The 17,099-nt window shown below is 49.7% G+C and overlaps 1 protein-coding gene across 8 annotated transcripts in view; it reads right to left on the bottom strand.

Moving 5' to 3' along the window:
* Nucleotides 1-17,099, bottom strand: part of KALRN (kalirin RhoGEF kinase) — a 1,626,736-nt gene that overhangs the window by 259,683 nt on the left and 1,349,954 nt on the right. For 4 of the 8 annotated variants that reach the window (XM_086957084.1, XM_086957086.1, XM_086957085.1 and 1 more), the window contains one exon: nt 12,148-12,243. The exons of the other annotated variants lie outside the window; for them this stretch is intronic. In XM_086957084.1, the coding sequence (XP_086813210.1) occupies nt 12,148-12,243 (96 nt within the window). The remainder of the gene's footprint in view (nt 1-12,147; nt 12,244-17,099) is intronic. 8 annotated transcript variants of the gene reach the window in all.

Genomic DNA, 17,099 nt, shown 5'->3' with positions numbered 1-17,099 from the left:
TCTAATCAGAATGAATCACAATTTGCAAACATGCATCTTGAATATTAATGTCGTAGGTCAAATTTCAACCTGCTGTGATTTGGAATACTATGAGCAGGCCTATTGGCGCATAGACTGCTAATTGTCACCAGTGTCTGACCGGTGTAATAATACATTTAGGCCTAGGTTCCAATTGTGGTACCTAGAGTAGAATTGTGCACCGCTGGGCCGATCATATCTAAGAGGAAATGATTTTTCGGCCAAGCTATAGGTCAGTATTGAATGCAATAGGCAAAACAAATGAACCATTCTATTGCCCTCAGAAGCAATTCAGTTTGCAGCTTTTCACTTCACAAGTCTACCTTGCTCATTCATCCTGCAGAATCTTGCGTGCTTAGAGCGAGTCCACAGTAAAGTGCTTTGCAAGACGATGCAAGTCCTAGGCTTTGGAGTCCCTGCTTGTCGTTAAGATGCTCGCTGGCTAGATCCCAAGACCCGAGCTAGTGTGTCAGACCAGGTCTGGTGGCTCAGTGAACTAATTTGTCCTTTCCATGAAGCTGCGTTTGACTGTATGGTCACTGCATTGAATGCCAGCGGGAGCACTCAGCCGTTTATCCTTCTGAGGTTGATAAAATGAGTACCACTGTGTTTGGTAACAAAAAGCATCTGCTATTTAGCATAAAAGTTACCCACGGGCTTAAAGTGTGCTTTACACCTGCATTTGTGTAAATTGCAGGAAGCAATGCCTGCTGGGTCTAGCAAGGTTATTTTTCTCCCACTGAACTACAAGGCAAAGCAACACAAGAACAGTACTTACACATGGCACAGGTTGTGATGAACATTTGTATAGTTCCATTCTACCATTTGTTATGGCACTGCAGCTTTATTGGAACAGGGATCACTTTTTACTTCATTCTTGGGTTTGTGTTCTGCTACCACGATGTTTTGCAGCGGGCTTTAGCAGTTATATACCGCTGCAACGTGCCCATTTAGCAATATTTCCTCCCCATTGATCCTTCATTGCACCATACTTGGAATTTCCACTTCGTCGTCCTGTAGTCTCAATCCTGGACAGGTTCTTCCTGACTTCTTTTAACAGCCCAGCTGTCAGCCGTCTTTTTTCTTCCAATGGGGGTTATTACTCCTATGGTTGCCTCGTGGTGAGGACAGAAGACACTGCATTCTGATATAAACATCTACGGTGCACCCTGCAAGCAGCTGCACCCGGCCAGTGCCACTTGCCTGACATCAAGTGGCAGGGAACATGCCTCGCTGCTTCCACCACACCCATGGCACACTGCCAATCTCACTCCGAGGTGAGTGGCGTTATTCTGTCTTCTTCCCTAGAGCTAGCTGGTTCACTTCTCAGAGCAGGTAGGCCACGAGATGGCCTGCCACCTGAGGTCAAGATACCAGTCGAAGCGGTGGCATCTGGGCATACCAGGAGATGGCTGCTTACTCTAACAATAGAGGGTGCCGGGTCCGGCCCTCAGCACTTCGCCTCAAAGCCTGAAAGGTCAAAGCTCATAGAAACCCCAGGCCCTGAAGCAACAAAGAAAGTGATAATAGCTCTTCCCGATTCACCCCATGGTGTGCGATGTGGTTTCATTCTCACTGATTAGGGCGCCAACTGAAGTTTGCACTGAACCTGGATTCCAACTGGTGCAATATTAAATAAATGAAAATGCAGCACTCCACACGAAAATACACAAACACTCAGAGTTACACACTGCATTGTAGGGGAAAACAAGCTGTACCATGGCACCAACCCCTATTTTGGAGTGCAGAAGGTGGGGTGGTAAATACTTCACCTGGTTACATCGGTATTTACTGGGTGCGTTACTACATCCTCAGAAAATGGGTGATTTGGAATAAGGCCCTATAAGCACAAGTTACTACTTGTGTAACGATATATCAGTAAGAGACATTAGTTAGTGATAGATTCCTTACCTTATAATATCCCCAGGCGTCAGACTGGATCCGGAAAATTTTGCGCAGCAATACTCCTGCGCGCCGGCAGGCGTCGTCTGCGTCGTTAGCGCCGGAATGACGGAGTACTTAGACACCGCCCATGCGCGCTGACGTCAGTTCTGATACACAGCTTTTCCGCGCCAGATACACAGAGCCATGATAGAACCAACACTGGTGCCATGAAACTAGGGCCCTGAAATGGGATGACCGTAAACCTAGATATCTGTTCGCAGAACGGGGAGGATGGGCGGGTCGGTAAGGAATCTATCACTAACTAATGTCTCTTACAGATATATCGTTACACAAGTAGTAACTTGTGCATCTGAAAGAGACACATTACTAATAGATTCCTTACTTTAGAATAGATACCCCAGCAATACCAACCCCGGTGGTGGGTCTGCGAACCAATTATCACCCCAGAAAGTCCTGGAGGACAGAACGACCAAAGAAGCCACCCCTCTGGACTTGGCTGTCCAGGCAATAGTGTCTTGCAAACGTGTGCAGCGAGGCCCACGTAGCTGCCTGGCAAATGTCCTGCAAGGGCAATCCTCGGGCCAGGGCAGTGGTAGTCGCCTTGGCCCGAGTGGAATGAGCCCTTAGTCCAGGGGGTTCCTTCTTAGCCAAGGAGTAACACGCCTGGATACACAAGACGATCCACCACGAGATGGTCAGCTTGTGCACCGCCTTTCCCTTCTTAGCGCCCACGTAACCAACAAAGAGTTGGTCATCCACCCGGAGCTGGCGTGTGCGATCCAGATAGTAAGAGAGCGCACGTTTTGGGTCCAGACGGTGGAGCCTCTCTTCCTCTTTAGAGGGATGCGGAGGCGGAAGGAAGGTGGGCAAGGTAATGGACTGCCTGATGTGGAAGGCCGTGACAACCTTGGGCAGGAAAGAGGGTCTCGTCCGCAACACAACCTTGTCCGGATGGACAGAGGAAAGGAGGTGTGGAAGAAAGGGCCTAGAGCTCACTTACTCTCCTGGCAGAGGTGATGGCAACCAGGAAAGCAGTCTTCAAAGTAAGAAGACGGAGAGGACAGTTATGGAGCGGCTCAAAAGGAGCACACATTAGGTAGGTAAGTACAAGATTCGAGTCCCACTGGGGCATCACGAAAGGAACAGGAGGAAACATGTGTGTGATGCCCTTCAAAAACCCATTTACAATCGGGGACTTGAACAAGGAAGGCTGATCAGGCAGCCTTAAGAAGGCGGAAAGGGCAGAAAGGTAGCCCTCGATAGTGCCCAGAGCAGAGCCCTGCTGGGCAAGAGAAAGAAGGAAGAGGAGAACCTCAGAAAGGGGTGCAGAGAGTGGATCCACAGCCTTTGCGGTGCACCATGCCACAAATCTGTTCCACCTGCAGGCGTATACCGACTTTGTGGAGGGACGCGTGGCTGCCAGAATGACATTACAGACTTCGGGAGGCAAGTCAAATGGCCTCAACTGTCGCCGCTCAATCTCCAAGCTTGTAGGTGGAGACTGGACAGGTTCGGGTGGAGGACCGTCCCCTGCTGCTGCGACAGAAGGTCCTCCTGAAGAGGCAGACGAATCAGGGGATCGACTGACATGCTGAGTAGCTCGGGATACCAGTATCTTCATGCCCAGTCCGGAGCCACAAGAATAACCTGGGCCCGGTCGCACCTGATCTTCAGCACTCTGGGCAGAAGTGGTATAGGCGGAAAGGCGTACAATAGACCGCAACTCCACTTGCGACGAAAAGCGTCTCCGAGCAAGTGCCGCCTTGGAAATTCCAATGCGCAGAACTGATGACATTGCGCGTTCTCTTCTGTGGCGAATAGATCTAACTAAGGCGCTCCCCACTGCTGAAAGAGGCCTTGCGCCACATCCGAGTTCAGACGCCATTCGTGATCCATCATGCACCGACGGCTGAGTTGTCCGCCCTGGCGTTCAGGGAACCTGCCAGGTGTTGAACCACCAGGGTCACGCCCTGATGTTCCAGCCACTGCCAGAGGTGCAGAGCCTCCTGGCATAGGGTCCACGACCTCACCCCGCCTTGTTTGTTACAGTACCACATGGCGGTGGTGTTGTTCGTGAACACCTGCACTACACTCCCCCGGACAGAGGGGAGGAATGCCTTCAGTGCAACTCGGATCGCCCGCAGCTCCAAAAGGTTGATGTGGAGCTGGGACTCCGCCAGAGACCAGAGACCTCTAATCTCCGCCTCTCCCATGTGGCCCCCCCAGCCCAGGAGGGACGCGTCCATCACAACTACATGCTCCGGGTGGGGTAGGGAGAGGAATCTGCCACTGACCCAATCGCGGTCCGTGAGCCACCACTGCAACCGTCTTGCAGTGCCCTCCGAGATCAAGACATGGTCGGATAAGCTGCCCTGATGCTGGGCCCACTGAAACTTCAAGTCCCACTGCAGAGCCCGCATCCGCCACCGGGCGTGATGCACCAGAAGGATGAAGGCGGCCATCAGCCCCAGAAGCCGCAGCGTCAACCTGACCGAGACCCGGGATACAGGCTGAAAGATTGGAATCAGAGCCTGAATATCCTGAACCCGCTGTTCGGGAGGATCAACCCGAAACTGCGCCAAGTCCAGAACCGCTCCGATGAAGAGGAGCTTCTGAGAGGGAAACAGGTTTGACTTCGGCACGTTGATGGGGAACCCCAGCAGGTGCAGGAGATCGGCCATAGTCTGGAGGTGGCTGACGACTGTCTGGGGGCGAGCCCGCCTTCAACAATCAGTCGTCGAGGTAGGGGAAGACTGACACCCCTAACCTGCGCAGATGAGCTGCGACCACCGCCATCACTTTCGTGAACACCCATGGGGCGCTGGTAAGGCCAAAGGGGAGCGCGGTAAATTGAAAGTGCTCGTGGTCTACCATGAACCGGAGGCAACGCTGGTGGGCCGGCAGGACGGGGATGTGAAAATAAGTGTCCTGCAAGTTCAACGCTACCATCCAGTCTCCGGGGTCCAGGGCAGCTAAGACCTGAGCCAGAGTCAGCATCTTGAACTTCTCCTTTCCGAGGAAGCCGTTGACGTTCCGCAGGTCCAAGAAAGGGCGCAGGCCCCCTTTGCCCTTCTTGGGTACCAGAAAGTAGTGGGAGTAACAACCACACCCTACTTCCGTCTAGGAACGCGCTCGATGGCCCCCTTAGCCAAGAGGGCCGTGACTTCCTCTTGCAGAAGTTGCAAGTGATCCCCCGACACGCAGTGGAATTGCGGTGGCATGGCTGGAGGGGTCGCCTCGAAGGGGAGGGAGTAGCCCCTTCGGACGATTTGCAGCACCCACCCGTCCGATGTGACAGTGCGCCAGTGGAAGAGGTGATGGCGAACCCTGCCCCCCCACTGTCGTCACATGGGCCTGAAATCACATGGGCCTGAAAGCACGGACTAGGAGGGTTTTGAGGCAGGTGCTGTGGGGGAAGGTGTGGACTGGCCTCGCCGTTGTCCCCGACCTCCGCTACGGCGGTTTCCACGGCCGCCACAGCGCTGTTGAACATTCTGCGGCAGGTGGCTAGCAGAACGTGTGGGGGCGCCCCTTCCGTGGCCATGAAAGGAGCGGAAGGCACCCGTTTGCTGGCGTGGGGCCAAGAGGCCCACGACTTGGCCGTAGCCCTGCAGTACTTAAAACGCTCAAGCGCATGGTCTGCCTTGTCGCCAAAGAGACGACGGTCATCGAACGGCATCTCCAGAAGAGTGGCCTGGACATCAGCCGAAAAGTTGGCGGACCTCAACCAGGCGTGGCGTCGAACCGCCACCATCGTTGCCAGCGCCCTGCCCAGTGAGTCCGTGGTATCCAGCCCACACCGGATGGAATACCGCGCTGCATCTCGACCCTCCGCAAGGGTTTGGGTGAGTTTTACCCGGGCCTCCTCCGGGCATTGTGGCAGCACGTCCATGACCGTGTCCCACAGGGTGTGGGTGTAGAGGCCCAAGAGGCATGCAGTGTTGACTGACCGCAGTCCCAAACTCAGGGACGAGAACACCTTCTTCCCGAACTGTTCATACCTCTTGGATTCCAGATCGGGCTGAGCCGTCGGGAATGCGGTCTGGGAAGTGGAGGCCTGGATGACCAGGCTCTCGGGGGTGGGATGGGGTGGGATGGGTCGACAAAAAGCAAGGGTCGCCCGGGGCCGGGCGGTAGTGTCTGGCCACGTTCCTATCCACAGCTACAAAACGGTGATAGATCAAGCCCTGATCTTTGGACTGGGTAAGAGTGGTCTGCTTAATTCAGACACTCTGTTCATCACCACCCCCTTTTCTGAATCATTTTTGTCCACCATAAGCGTGGAAGGGTATACTCAGATGTGAGTCCCTTGCTCATTGCACCATCAGGATTCAAGCTAGCCGGGCCGAAGACGGCTGAAATGCCAGAAACCAGTCCCCGGTAGCTTGTTTCCTTCCTAGTATAAGAATTGGCTTGGTAGTTTGGTCTGCCCTGTTCCCATGATGCACTGGGCCAGGGTCAGACTAATTTGCATATAGCCAAGTTCTGAGCTGGGATGGTGCAGTGAGCTAAAAAACGGTGATGGATCAAGCCCTGATCTTTGGACTGGGTAAGAGTGGTCTGCTTAATTCAGACACTGTTCATCACCACCCCCTTTTCTGAATCATTTTTGTCCACCATAAGCGTGGAAGGGTATACTCAGATGTGAGTCCCTTGCTCATTGCACCATCAGGATTCAAGCAAGCCGGGCCGAAGACGGCTGAAATGCCAGAAACCGGTCCCCGGTAGCTTGTTTCCTTCCTAGTATAAGAATTGGCTTGGTAGTTTGGTCTGCCCTGTTCCCATGATGCACTGGGCCAGGGTCAGACTAATTTGCATATAGCCAAGTTTGAGCTGGGATGGTGCAGTGAGCTAAAAAACGGTGATGGATCAAGCCCGGATCTTTGGACTGGGTAAGAGTGGTCTGCTTAATTCAGACACTCTGTTCATCACCACCCCCTTTTCTGAATCACGTTCCTATCCACAGGCGGACCTGTGGCGGGCTTGGACCAAGTGCCCACAAGAACGTCACACAAGGCCTCATTAAACGACAGTAGAGGCTCATTGGAGCTTGACTGCGGTTTTAGGACCTCCGAGAGGAGGTTAGCCCTCACGGCCGCGACAGGGAGCTCAAAGTTTAAGGCTTTGGCCGCCCGCGTCAACTCTACACTATAAGCAGCCCCCCTCCTCCGTAGCCACGGTGGGAGGGGAGACAAATCCAGTGTCTGGCGAAGTGTCAAGTCCACTGGCCTCCCCAAGCTCATATGTCCAGTCCTGTTGACACCGGCACTCCCGTGCCAGAGGGTCCTCAAACCCCTCCCAATCACCCTCGTCACCCATCTCCTGTAGTTCAGGGTCAACAGATGGGGCCGGTTCATGGAAATAGAAATCTTCAAATGCCGTCGAGAGCGGCGCCGGAACTGGACCGGGGTAGGATCGGGGACGGCGTCCATAGAAGGCGCCGGGGGCGACACCCGCAGGGCCGGCGAGGTCGACTGGCGATGACCCGGATCCGGATCCAGGGAGGGCCTGCGGCGCCGGGACCGAAGTCGCCAGGGCCGAAGCACCCGACCCGCTAGGCCCGGAGGTGCCACGGAACCCGGCTGAGGATGGAGAGACCTCATGGCCATGAGGTACCGCGCGATCTCCTCAGGCGTCGCGCAATGCCCAGGGACCCGAAGGTGTGGGGCAGGTGGCGACGTCCGCGACTCTGTCGGAGAGCGTCAGGGTGGGTCGGAGGAACGATGTCTCTCCAACCTCTCATGCCTCTTACCTGAGGACTTGGATCCTGACGACCGATGTCCACTCCCGGAGCTGCGAGGGCTCCGACCCCGCGACCAGTCCCTCGACCTCTTGTGGGACCGGGACCTGGAGCGGCGCGGGGCCGACTGCCGGAGTTCCAGTCGCTTGCGGGACCGCTCCCGCCTAGCTTTAGACGTCAGGGCCCGGCAGTCGGAGCAGGTGCGGTTGTCGTGGTCGAGGCCTAAACACTTGAGGCAACGGCGATGGGGGTCGGTAACCGACATCAGTCTGTCACACTTGGAACAGGGTTTGAACCCGGGCATCCCTAGTGGCACCGTTGGAGTCGAAGACTCGAGTAGAGAAATGATCAAAAAGATCAAAAAGTTTAGTCAAAAAAGACTAAGGAGTAGAGCTTCTCCGGATCTGCGCTAACTGGCGTGGAAAAAAGAAGAACTGATGTCAGCGCGCATGGGTGGCGTCTAAGTACCCTGACGACGTAATTCCTGCGCTAACGACGTGGACGCGGACAACGCCTGCCGGCGCGCAGGGGTATTGCTACGCAAAATTTTCCGGATCCAGCCTGACGCCTGGGGATATTCTATGGTAAGGAATCTATCACTAACGTGTCTCTTTCAGATATTTTAGGCAGAGGCAGAGAGCAAGGCTACAGTTTTCAGGATGCGTCTGGAGAACATGCTAAGTGAAATGTATGAAAGCCCGCGGTACTCCCTCATTCCAGTGATGTCCCTACAGTTTTCAATACTGCTTTGAAGACAACTTGCCACGACACTGGGTTCCCTTCTAAATTGAGCAGCAATGGTCGCATGGGCCCTAATGCAAGCACAAAACAAAATGCCTTCCCTCACCCCTATTTGGGTATTTAAAGACAACCATAACTGGAGTGCGCCATTACGGTGTGCTAATTGTAAACCTGGGCCCCTGTGCTCCTGCACGTGCTGCCCTAGTGTTAGCTGTGTCCATGCTCTGGTCTTGTCCTGCTGCTCCTCCCCCTCTATGCCGAGAGGCATTCTGAAGGTAGTTTAAGACTCACACCCATAAACATCCTGACACGGCATAAAGTGCATGTGTTAATGATTTACCTTGTGTGCTCTGAATATCCTACGTCTATCTGTGTGAAGAAGTTTTGGTTACATCTGTGGCAAACAGCGGATGCCCATAGACAACATAGAAATATAATTGTGAAACTGCTTAAAACACTGCGATGAATGAGTTCTTCGCAAAAGGGTCAGTTTTCCATTCCAATTTCGGAATAAGCAGGTCGCGTCCTTCAAAGCGTCCAGTCCATGTCACGAAAGTTGCCAATTCGTCACTAACCTTCAATAAACCATTATTCGACAAATTATAATTTGTCCGTGTAGCACAATTCTAAGTCATTTAAGAGTTATCTAGGTGAACACCAAATAGGCAGTCTTGTCCTCAATGATGTTTGGAAGTGTTATTACTGTTAAGATGCATGTGTACTGAGTTCAGTATTTTTTAATTAAGTCCCCTCACATGACAGTGAAATTGCCATGTAGAGCACAATAGCACACATCACACTATACAATGATATAAATGTAATGGGCCAAGATGAGAAAGTGTCGGGGTTTCCTCGGTTTGCAAGAAAAATGTATGGACCTTTACAGATTGTAATTTAATCATATCACAATTTGATTGGAGTACGCTTATTGCTGTCATTCACATTCATAAACTTTATGGACTCATGGCGATATTTCTAATAATAACTCAAAGAAATTGGCATCCAAAGAGATGCATTTGCAAAGAATGAAATGTAATTATATTATCTTAAGCGCAGGCCAAAATGCACTGTTAAGCTCAGAATTTGCTACAGGATTAGCTGCAGTTCAGTTGGTAACAACCAATGAAGAGAGTTTGTGCACTAAGGTGAGAGGTTACTTTGACCAAGAACAAAAGTGAGAGAAGGAGTGAGAGAGAAAAGGGATAAAGATAGGAAATCAGTGACAACTGGAGAAAGCAGCCCTCGAAAGGAGATCAAGACTCCGAGAAAGACACAATTATAGGGAGGTGCAAGAGTCATGAGATGGAAACAATACTTGGCAACCTTGGTATTCAGCAATCTGTTATTTGGCAGCATTGGTGGCAGGCTCGTACAAAAAATAAATAAATAAATAAATAAATAAGTTTGACCATCTGCACTTTTTCTTTATTTGGAACAAATTATACACTAATTTTACCATAATATCTACCTTGAAAATACTCCCTTATTATCTGATTATCTGTGAGGTACTGTCCTGCCTCCAGTTTGCCGCATAGCTAGTCTGCACCAGAAGTACGATACTCATGTTTGTCTATCCGGTCTTCAAACACCCAGCAGGGTAAGCTTAATAATGTGCAGGTCACCTCATGCAATGAAGTAGCTTGACCCTCGGGGATACACTTTCACCACCACCTACTCTCGTTTACCAGGCAGTTATGACACATCCAAAAAAGAACAGTAGTCCTATTTTGCAAAGCACTGGAAAGAGAGTATAGACAGGTACAAAAAAAAAGGATCCTCCTGTAATCAGAACGACCAGCTCTAGCCTGCTTCCTGATCTCTTGATTACCTGGGCTGTCTGGGACATTTTCAGGTTGGCTGCTGGACGCTGTAAAGTCAGCATGTTGGTAGAAACATGGGCCACACAACAAACCCGAATTGTTTAGCGTCCTTTTATGAAATTTAGAACTCTGGAACGCTGAGAGCTCCATTAAAGACAGTGGGTGAGGGCCAATGATGGCGGACATAGACCTTCGGCTCTAACATTCAAAAGTCTTGCTTTCAGTTCTCGTTCTCTAATTTGTCAGTGAGTGGAATGTTGTAATAGCCTTACAGGCCTACTGCGTCACACTGCATCAGTTCTTAAAGATGCTGTTCTTTGTAATAGGCCTTTGCATTGGCTCAGTTTATAACTCAGGTAGAGGTCCCTAAACAACCAGCAAGCCCACCTTCTAATGGTGTATTGTATCGGTGAAGCCATCAACCTCTGTGGCACTCACTCTACACCAGACGGGTGTCATTGTTGCTCATATCAAATATGCCATCTTGATTATGCCAACAGTCTTCAGCCCCGAAGACAACGATACCCTTTTAGTTGGTTTTATCAAAGACGACAGAGGCAGAACCAGCATAAACAATCCATTAACATCAACCATTCTTGTGGAGGTGACCCCCATAACTTAGTAAAACTGTCTCACCACTGTGAAAGTCAGTCAGTGTAACTACAATGTCGAAGGCTCTATGATAAAACAATGACAATGAAGAGACAAAACGATTGTCTTTTCCTTTATTTAAAACAAATAGAGAGATGTCACTGCACCATGTTGAAGTGTAGCTCAATGGTTAGAGCGGCAGACCCTGATGCAGAGGTCTGGCCTGAGACCAGAGTTCAATTCCCGCCTCTGCGGCTCTTGGGCTCAATTTCCTCGGACCTGATAATTCTCGCCTCGGTGTCTATTCTAATTATGGGTCCCACTCTGCAACTCTGGGCAATAGCTTGCTTAATCTCCACAGCGCTGGGATGCCTGGCTTCACCTTGGGGGTGCCCAGGAGTGGGCATTTCACAGGGAAAAGCCAGGAAGGGTTTCACAGTGGCATGCTTACAGCGCTAAGACGCCTCAGGGTATAAGTGCGCTATACAAGTACAAATTCATTCATGTTCTAATGGGGAGTAGGCTCTCTAGCGCTACTTTTCTCCCATACACTGTCTTGTCTCCTTGACTACACATTTTTAGAGTTCCCCATCTGCCCCATGTCCCTACTTTCTTATAGTGCTTTTATTGGCCTCTTCCTTTACCCACTTTTTTCCAGCCTAGTTTAGCATGACAAATCCTGCTTTTAATGTGCTTTGACGAATTTCATTACTTTTTGTGTTGGCATCCATAAGGCAAAGACTTTTGATCAATACCCTTCATTTTCCGATGTTAAAATGCTCCATTTTTTACTGAACACAGTCTGAAATCAAAGAGTTAGTGTGGCACCCTAAAAAAACCACGGGTCTTTTACTGCTTAGGCTCCTGAGGTATCTTCTTTTGGAAGGGAAGCGACCAATACCTGTTACAGTGACAGAAAAAATAAAGACATTTTGGAAGAAAAAGTGTGTGATACTTGTATGTTTTTCAAGCTTGTATGCGAACAAGTGTGAGTCTACGAAAAAGTACACTTGAGCAAACTTAACCAGTCTAACCTAATTAAGAATTATATTTCGGTTAGAGAAAAGAGGGAAGTGTCCATACCACTAAATACACAGAAAGAAGTTGAATAGCTTGGCCTGAGAGACTGCCAACAAAGATGTTAATCGGCTCTTAAGTAGCACTTCTGGCTAGGTTCATCCCAATTGATGTATTGAAGAAATCCACTAATATTAAAGGGAAAGAAATGCAGTGAAAGCGCTTGCAAACAATGATCAACGCAAACAAAGCAGGCTTCAAATGCACAGTGCCCTGAAGGGCGACTTGCCACCGCTGTTAAGGCTCGACACTTACCATCTTCGTTTTGACCAGCTTTTCTATGGCGCTGACCAGATCTGCAGCACTGGGTACTTCTGCCGAGCTCTGCCGAGCTGCTAACAAAGAGGAGGACTGCAAGGAGCCAGTTAGCAAGAGAAGAAGCAGGTTAGCGGGTGAGCAGGTATTAAGATGAAAGCACAGCAGCAGTCATGCAGGTCATGTTAATGGAAAGCAAGCGGGAAATAATCAGTTAGTCAAGGTGGGGATTAATGTACTCAAAGGTTTTGGGGTAGTACCTCCAGTCAATAACACACATTCTGCCTCATAGAAGTTGGCTGGAGCTTTACAACTTGAAAAGAGATAGGTTGGCCCAATATATATACATATATTATATATAGATAGATATGAGATCTAGAGCAGATCGACAAAACTACTAGTGCATGACGAACAGCATCACAAAATATTACTGCACACTGTCGTAGGAACTGCCTTGCTCCCGTCTAAATCTCACATTCAAAGGTAAAAAATTGGCTTCTTAGAAGTACCACGCCACATTGGCCATACCTCATGATCCCAATTAAGAAAGAAAACAGAGCGAATAACGGATATACCAAGTATGGATAAAAAAATGAGGTTACTAAAATCTCACGAAAAAAAGTATTGGAAAATCCACCTTAGAAGCACAGGTTAATCAAGGTAAATTAGAGGCTAAACAGATACACAATAATAAACGTTATCAAGCACATAGCCTTTCATCTAGATCACATAAATTACACTGGCTGTTCAATTTATTGTGGTTACAGGCAATTTTTGCAACAGTGCTGAGATATTTGGCTGCGACGTTGGTTTGACAACCAGTGCAAAGGTGACGGTTTGCACTGATTGGTCGGTACAAATATCTCTTCAAAAAGAACAATTGATGGACAGAATGCAGAACAATGTCATACATTCATCCCAGTACAGAGATCTGGGCCTAAATCCATCGTTTTTTGCTCAGCATGCCATTCCAGTTTGGATCCAGCCATATGCAAATCAGTCTTGATCCTGCACCCAATGGGACCAGTCCAGCCCGAGCTGCCAGGAGAGGTCCTCCCTGGACTGGAACCAAGCATCCTAGGACCGGTTTCCGGCTTTCAGCCCTAATCAGCCAGAATAGCTTCTTTCCAGTGGCATGGAGAGCACTGGGCTTTGTTCGCCCTACGTTGGCAGGGCATGCCAGACGTGGGTCCCTTGCTCACTTTGCCACTGGATTCAAGTTAGCCTGGCTGATGAAGGGTGTTACCCAGAAGCCGGTCCCAGGATGCTTGTTTCCGGTTCAAGGAAGACCTGGCTTGGCAATTCAAGCTGGATTGTTCCCATGAGGCACAGGATCGAGACTGCTTTGCATATAGCTGGGTCTGAACTGAGGTAGCGAAGTGAGCTAATGAATGATGATGGATTCAACACAGATCTGTGACTGGGTTGAGTGTCTGAAAGTTTCAGTGCTCCGTCCATCATCTCCTTGTGTTTGCAAATATCTCTTCAAGACTATTGCAGAATTGTCATGTACCAGTGTAAAATTGTCTCACGCTAGTGGGCTTGCATGTGGATTTGCCTGATCCAGCCCCAGGAGCCTCATGGCTTCATTCTTTTATAAAAGAATCAGGGGAGAAAAAAATAATCTACACATTACATCTTGATGCAGGGCACAAACCAATTCTCCACTAATTTGAGGTGTCTGTCCGCTTCGTGGTCTATTGATTGTACAGTGTCCTAGTGTGTTAAGAAAGGCACTAAGAACTGTGTTTCTATTTCTGATCTTCCTTTTACCCTGAGAGAATAACTGTCTCTGCACCGCAACTGATAGAGATTCTCCGGCACATTGCCTTCCCTAGCAGAGGCCACTAAAGCCTCTTCCTAAGGCTGCCCTAGAGATTCTCTAAGCCATCTGCCCTTCCTAAAACTTGGTGCGGGTGGTGCTACATCACACCATGACTGCGAGAAAATGTCTCTTTCCCCGGTTTCCACAAAATACTTTATTCTGAGCAAAGCCTAAATATTTCACACTGCGAACTTGTCTCAAACACAGTACTGACCCACACAGAGAAGGTTCATGTCAAAATAGCTTTCCAACTCCAAAGTACAGTGTTTTTCTCTCGTACCTCCATTCACCCTAATTTGGGCTGCTGGCCCCCATGCCGGCCCAAGTCAATATGCAGCCCTTTTGATAAATTGGTTACTGATGTGGCATGGGGTAGACGACCTCCTACATTTTATTTGGAGATTTTCTGGTTAATCTTGAGCAATATTCTATCCTGCCTGATAAAAGCAGCTTCTATGATGGCAAGAAATGGACACATTTCCCATGTTATCTTCCGACCCACCTGTCACTGTACATATGCAGAGTATCTACAAGAACCCCCTCTGTGGTGTAAAGTTTGAAAAATCCCAAAGTATTAAAGCAATTAGTTTAAAATAGAGAAAAAAAGAAGGGAGTTTAGATAAAATCTAAAGGGCAAAACAAAGAGGTGACAATAAGTAGAAGGGTGCGTGTTAGGGGAATGTAAAGGATTAGTGTAAAGGAATGAGATGGCGGCAGTACATGGGTTAGTCCCAGGGATCGGGCACTTCACAGCACGGGGCACGCAACGCAAGGGGGTCACTGCTAGGATTGTATAGAGGGTTCACGGTCAGCCTGATCGTGTGAGTAACGGTTAGTGTAACATTGTAGGGAGACGGTCCGGTTTAGAGGATGGAAGTTGGGCTCAGTGTTTCAGTATTCAGAATGGGCGTGCGCGCGCCCAGGGCAGTGCTGGGCGCACACCAGCCACAGGAAGTCCCATCAACTGCACCCAGGAGATTATGAAGTGCGGCTGGATGAAGCGCCTGCGCGGTCACCGCGGAGTCGAGGCACCTGGCAGTCTCACTGCCGGCTGACGCGCCAGGCAAGTACGGCTGCGGCGGGGGCATGCCGTGGACTGGCGTGCTGAATGACCAGGCATAAATGAAGGGCTTGTGCGCCGGCTCTGCAGATATTTGTGATCTTTTTCCCGCAGTCCGGCACAGAGGCATAGCGCTGATAAACGGGCGCCATTATGTTGCTGCTGGAATGCGCCCCCACTGCCCCATCTGGCTCCGCGCCACTGCCAAGATGGATGTTGCAGAGCGCGCACAGCTGCATGCCACACTCATGTCACCAGACACTCCCTTTGCGTGCACTAATGCTCCTAGGCATTTCCTCACAAATATGAAGCGCTATATTAATGCAACTACAATACAGGAGGAGAAGCACGCCACTGGTCCTCTGAGCGGCCTCCCTGTTGCATTGAAATGATTCATCTCACTTAATGAGGCCGCGACAAATCAACATGCTTTCTGTTCAAGTAAACATGCAATGCTTTGCGAACGTGATGGCCTCGAGAACATCTCTTCGGTGTGGTGTGCACGAGACCGCCCCTTCTTCCAAAACAGCACTCGAAGACAAAAGTATGCTGCTAGAGCTGAACTCTAGCTAGCCCGAAAGTATATCCTGTGGCTACAATATTCCACTCTCATACACTTTGCAGAGTTTGATCTTCGTACAGGTCTTCGGGCCACCTCAAAAACATGGAAGTCAAGGGAGATGGAAAGATGGACCAAGAGAGGCAAGGAAGGGTAAGAAAGAGGGAATGATGGAGCAGCCTTGCTGATAAAGCTGCCGTCCCCAAAACGCTACAATTTCACCCGAGGGAAGCTTTAGACACCTGGTCAGCACGCATGGCACAAGAGATGTGTGGGGGAACAGAGGCAAGCTGAAGAATTTCGGGATTGAGGGTTAGAGTAATAAGTGCATGATAGAGAGTAAGAAAGCATAGGACTTAAATGTTCCCCTTTTTATTAGGTTTCGCCTACACGGCGCTTGCGCCGTTCTTACAAAACCTCTTAACTAAAAAAAAAAAAAAATCTTACAAAGTGGCTTAGAGCCCACCCTTTACTTACCATTGGTTGGCTCGCACGTCACTCTTTATTCTTTTCTTCGTGTTGGTCAGTGCCTTTCTATCTCCACATCCCTTCTCAGCTTCACATCTACGTCCTTTCTGTGGAGCTTGGACAAAGTTCTGCTTCGGACAGCCAGAGTCCTTCCACTGGCCACACGCTTGTAACACAATTAATTTTTTAAAATTTCCAGCATCCAGTTTATTGCTTGCCTGTCCCTACCACCATATGCACTTGAGTGCCAGATAGTATGGTTTTATTGGCTGAAAAGGAACACATTGTTCACGACCGAAGTGCTAGGCTGGCAGAAGAGAACATCCTCCTACAGAAGGCATCGGGTGTCCTGCATTCTTTACCCAGTGGAGTGGTAGGAACCTGCCAGATTTCACTCGGGAAGTTGAGGCTTGGCACACCATTCTCTCTGGGGTGAGGTACTGGGTGATTTAAGTCAGATCCCCTGGAGCAGAGCAATGACGGTGGGTAATTGTCTCGTGCACTAGAGCCTCAGTGCTGGGTTTCTACCAAGCCCAGAGTAGGACATCAGTGAAAGCTTGATTAAATGGGAGTAAGGGTTCAGAGGTGGCAACTCCCGACTGAAGCACCTCTGACAAGACATTTGTTTTGACTGCCACTCAGGGCAAGTGAAGGTCCAAGCCCTCAGCCGCCCGTCGCACCACCACAAAAAATAAAGCACCCTCCTCAGTAGCCACAGTAAGGGGAAAGACCAAGTCAGTGTTCAGTGAGGTGTCTAACCCACTGGGATCCACTATTTCCTCATACCAGTTGTCCTTTGTATCATGTAGGGGATACTGATATCCATAAGCATCCGCACATCCCTCCCATTCTTCTCCCTCTCCAAGTCTGTCAAATGAAAAAGGCACTGGCTCCCACTCAGAGGGCATGGTCCTGTCCAGAAAACGTCAGTCTAACTCATTATTGAAGTCAAGAATGACGATAGGGATGGTGTTGCTGGGAGCGCTGCTACCAGAGTGAGCGCAGAGGAAAGTCACGATCTTGTGGGCAGTGCTGCTTCG

The sequence above is a fragment of the Lissotriton vulgaris genome, chromosome 2_1, assembly GCF_964263255.1.
Source record: "Lissotriton vulgaris chromosome 2_1, aLisVul1.2, whole genome shotgun sequence".
In the NCBI taxonomy this organism is placed as follows: Eukaryota; Metazoa; Chordata; class Amphibia; order Caudata; family Salamandridae; genus Lissotriton; species Lissotriton vulgaris.
This window is presented reverse-complemented; position numbering and strand designations above follow the sequence as displayed.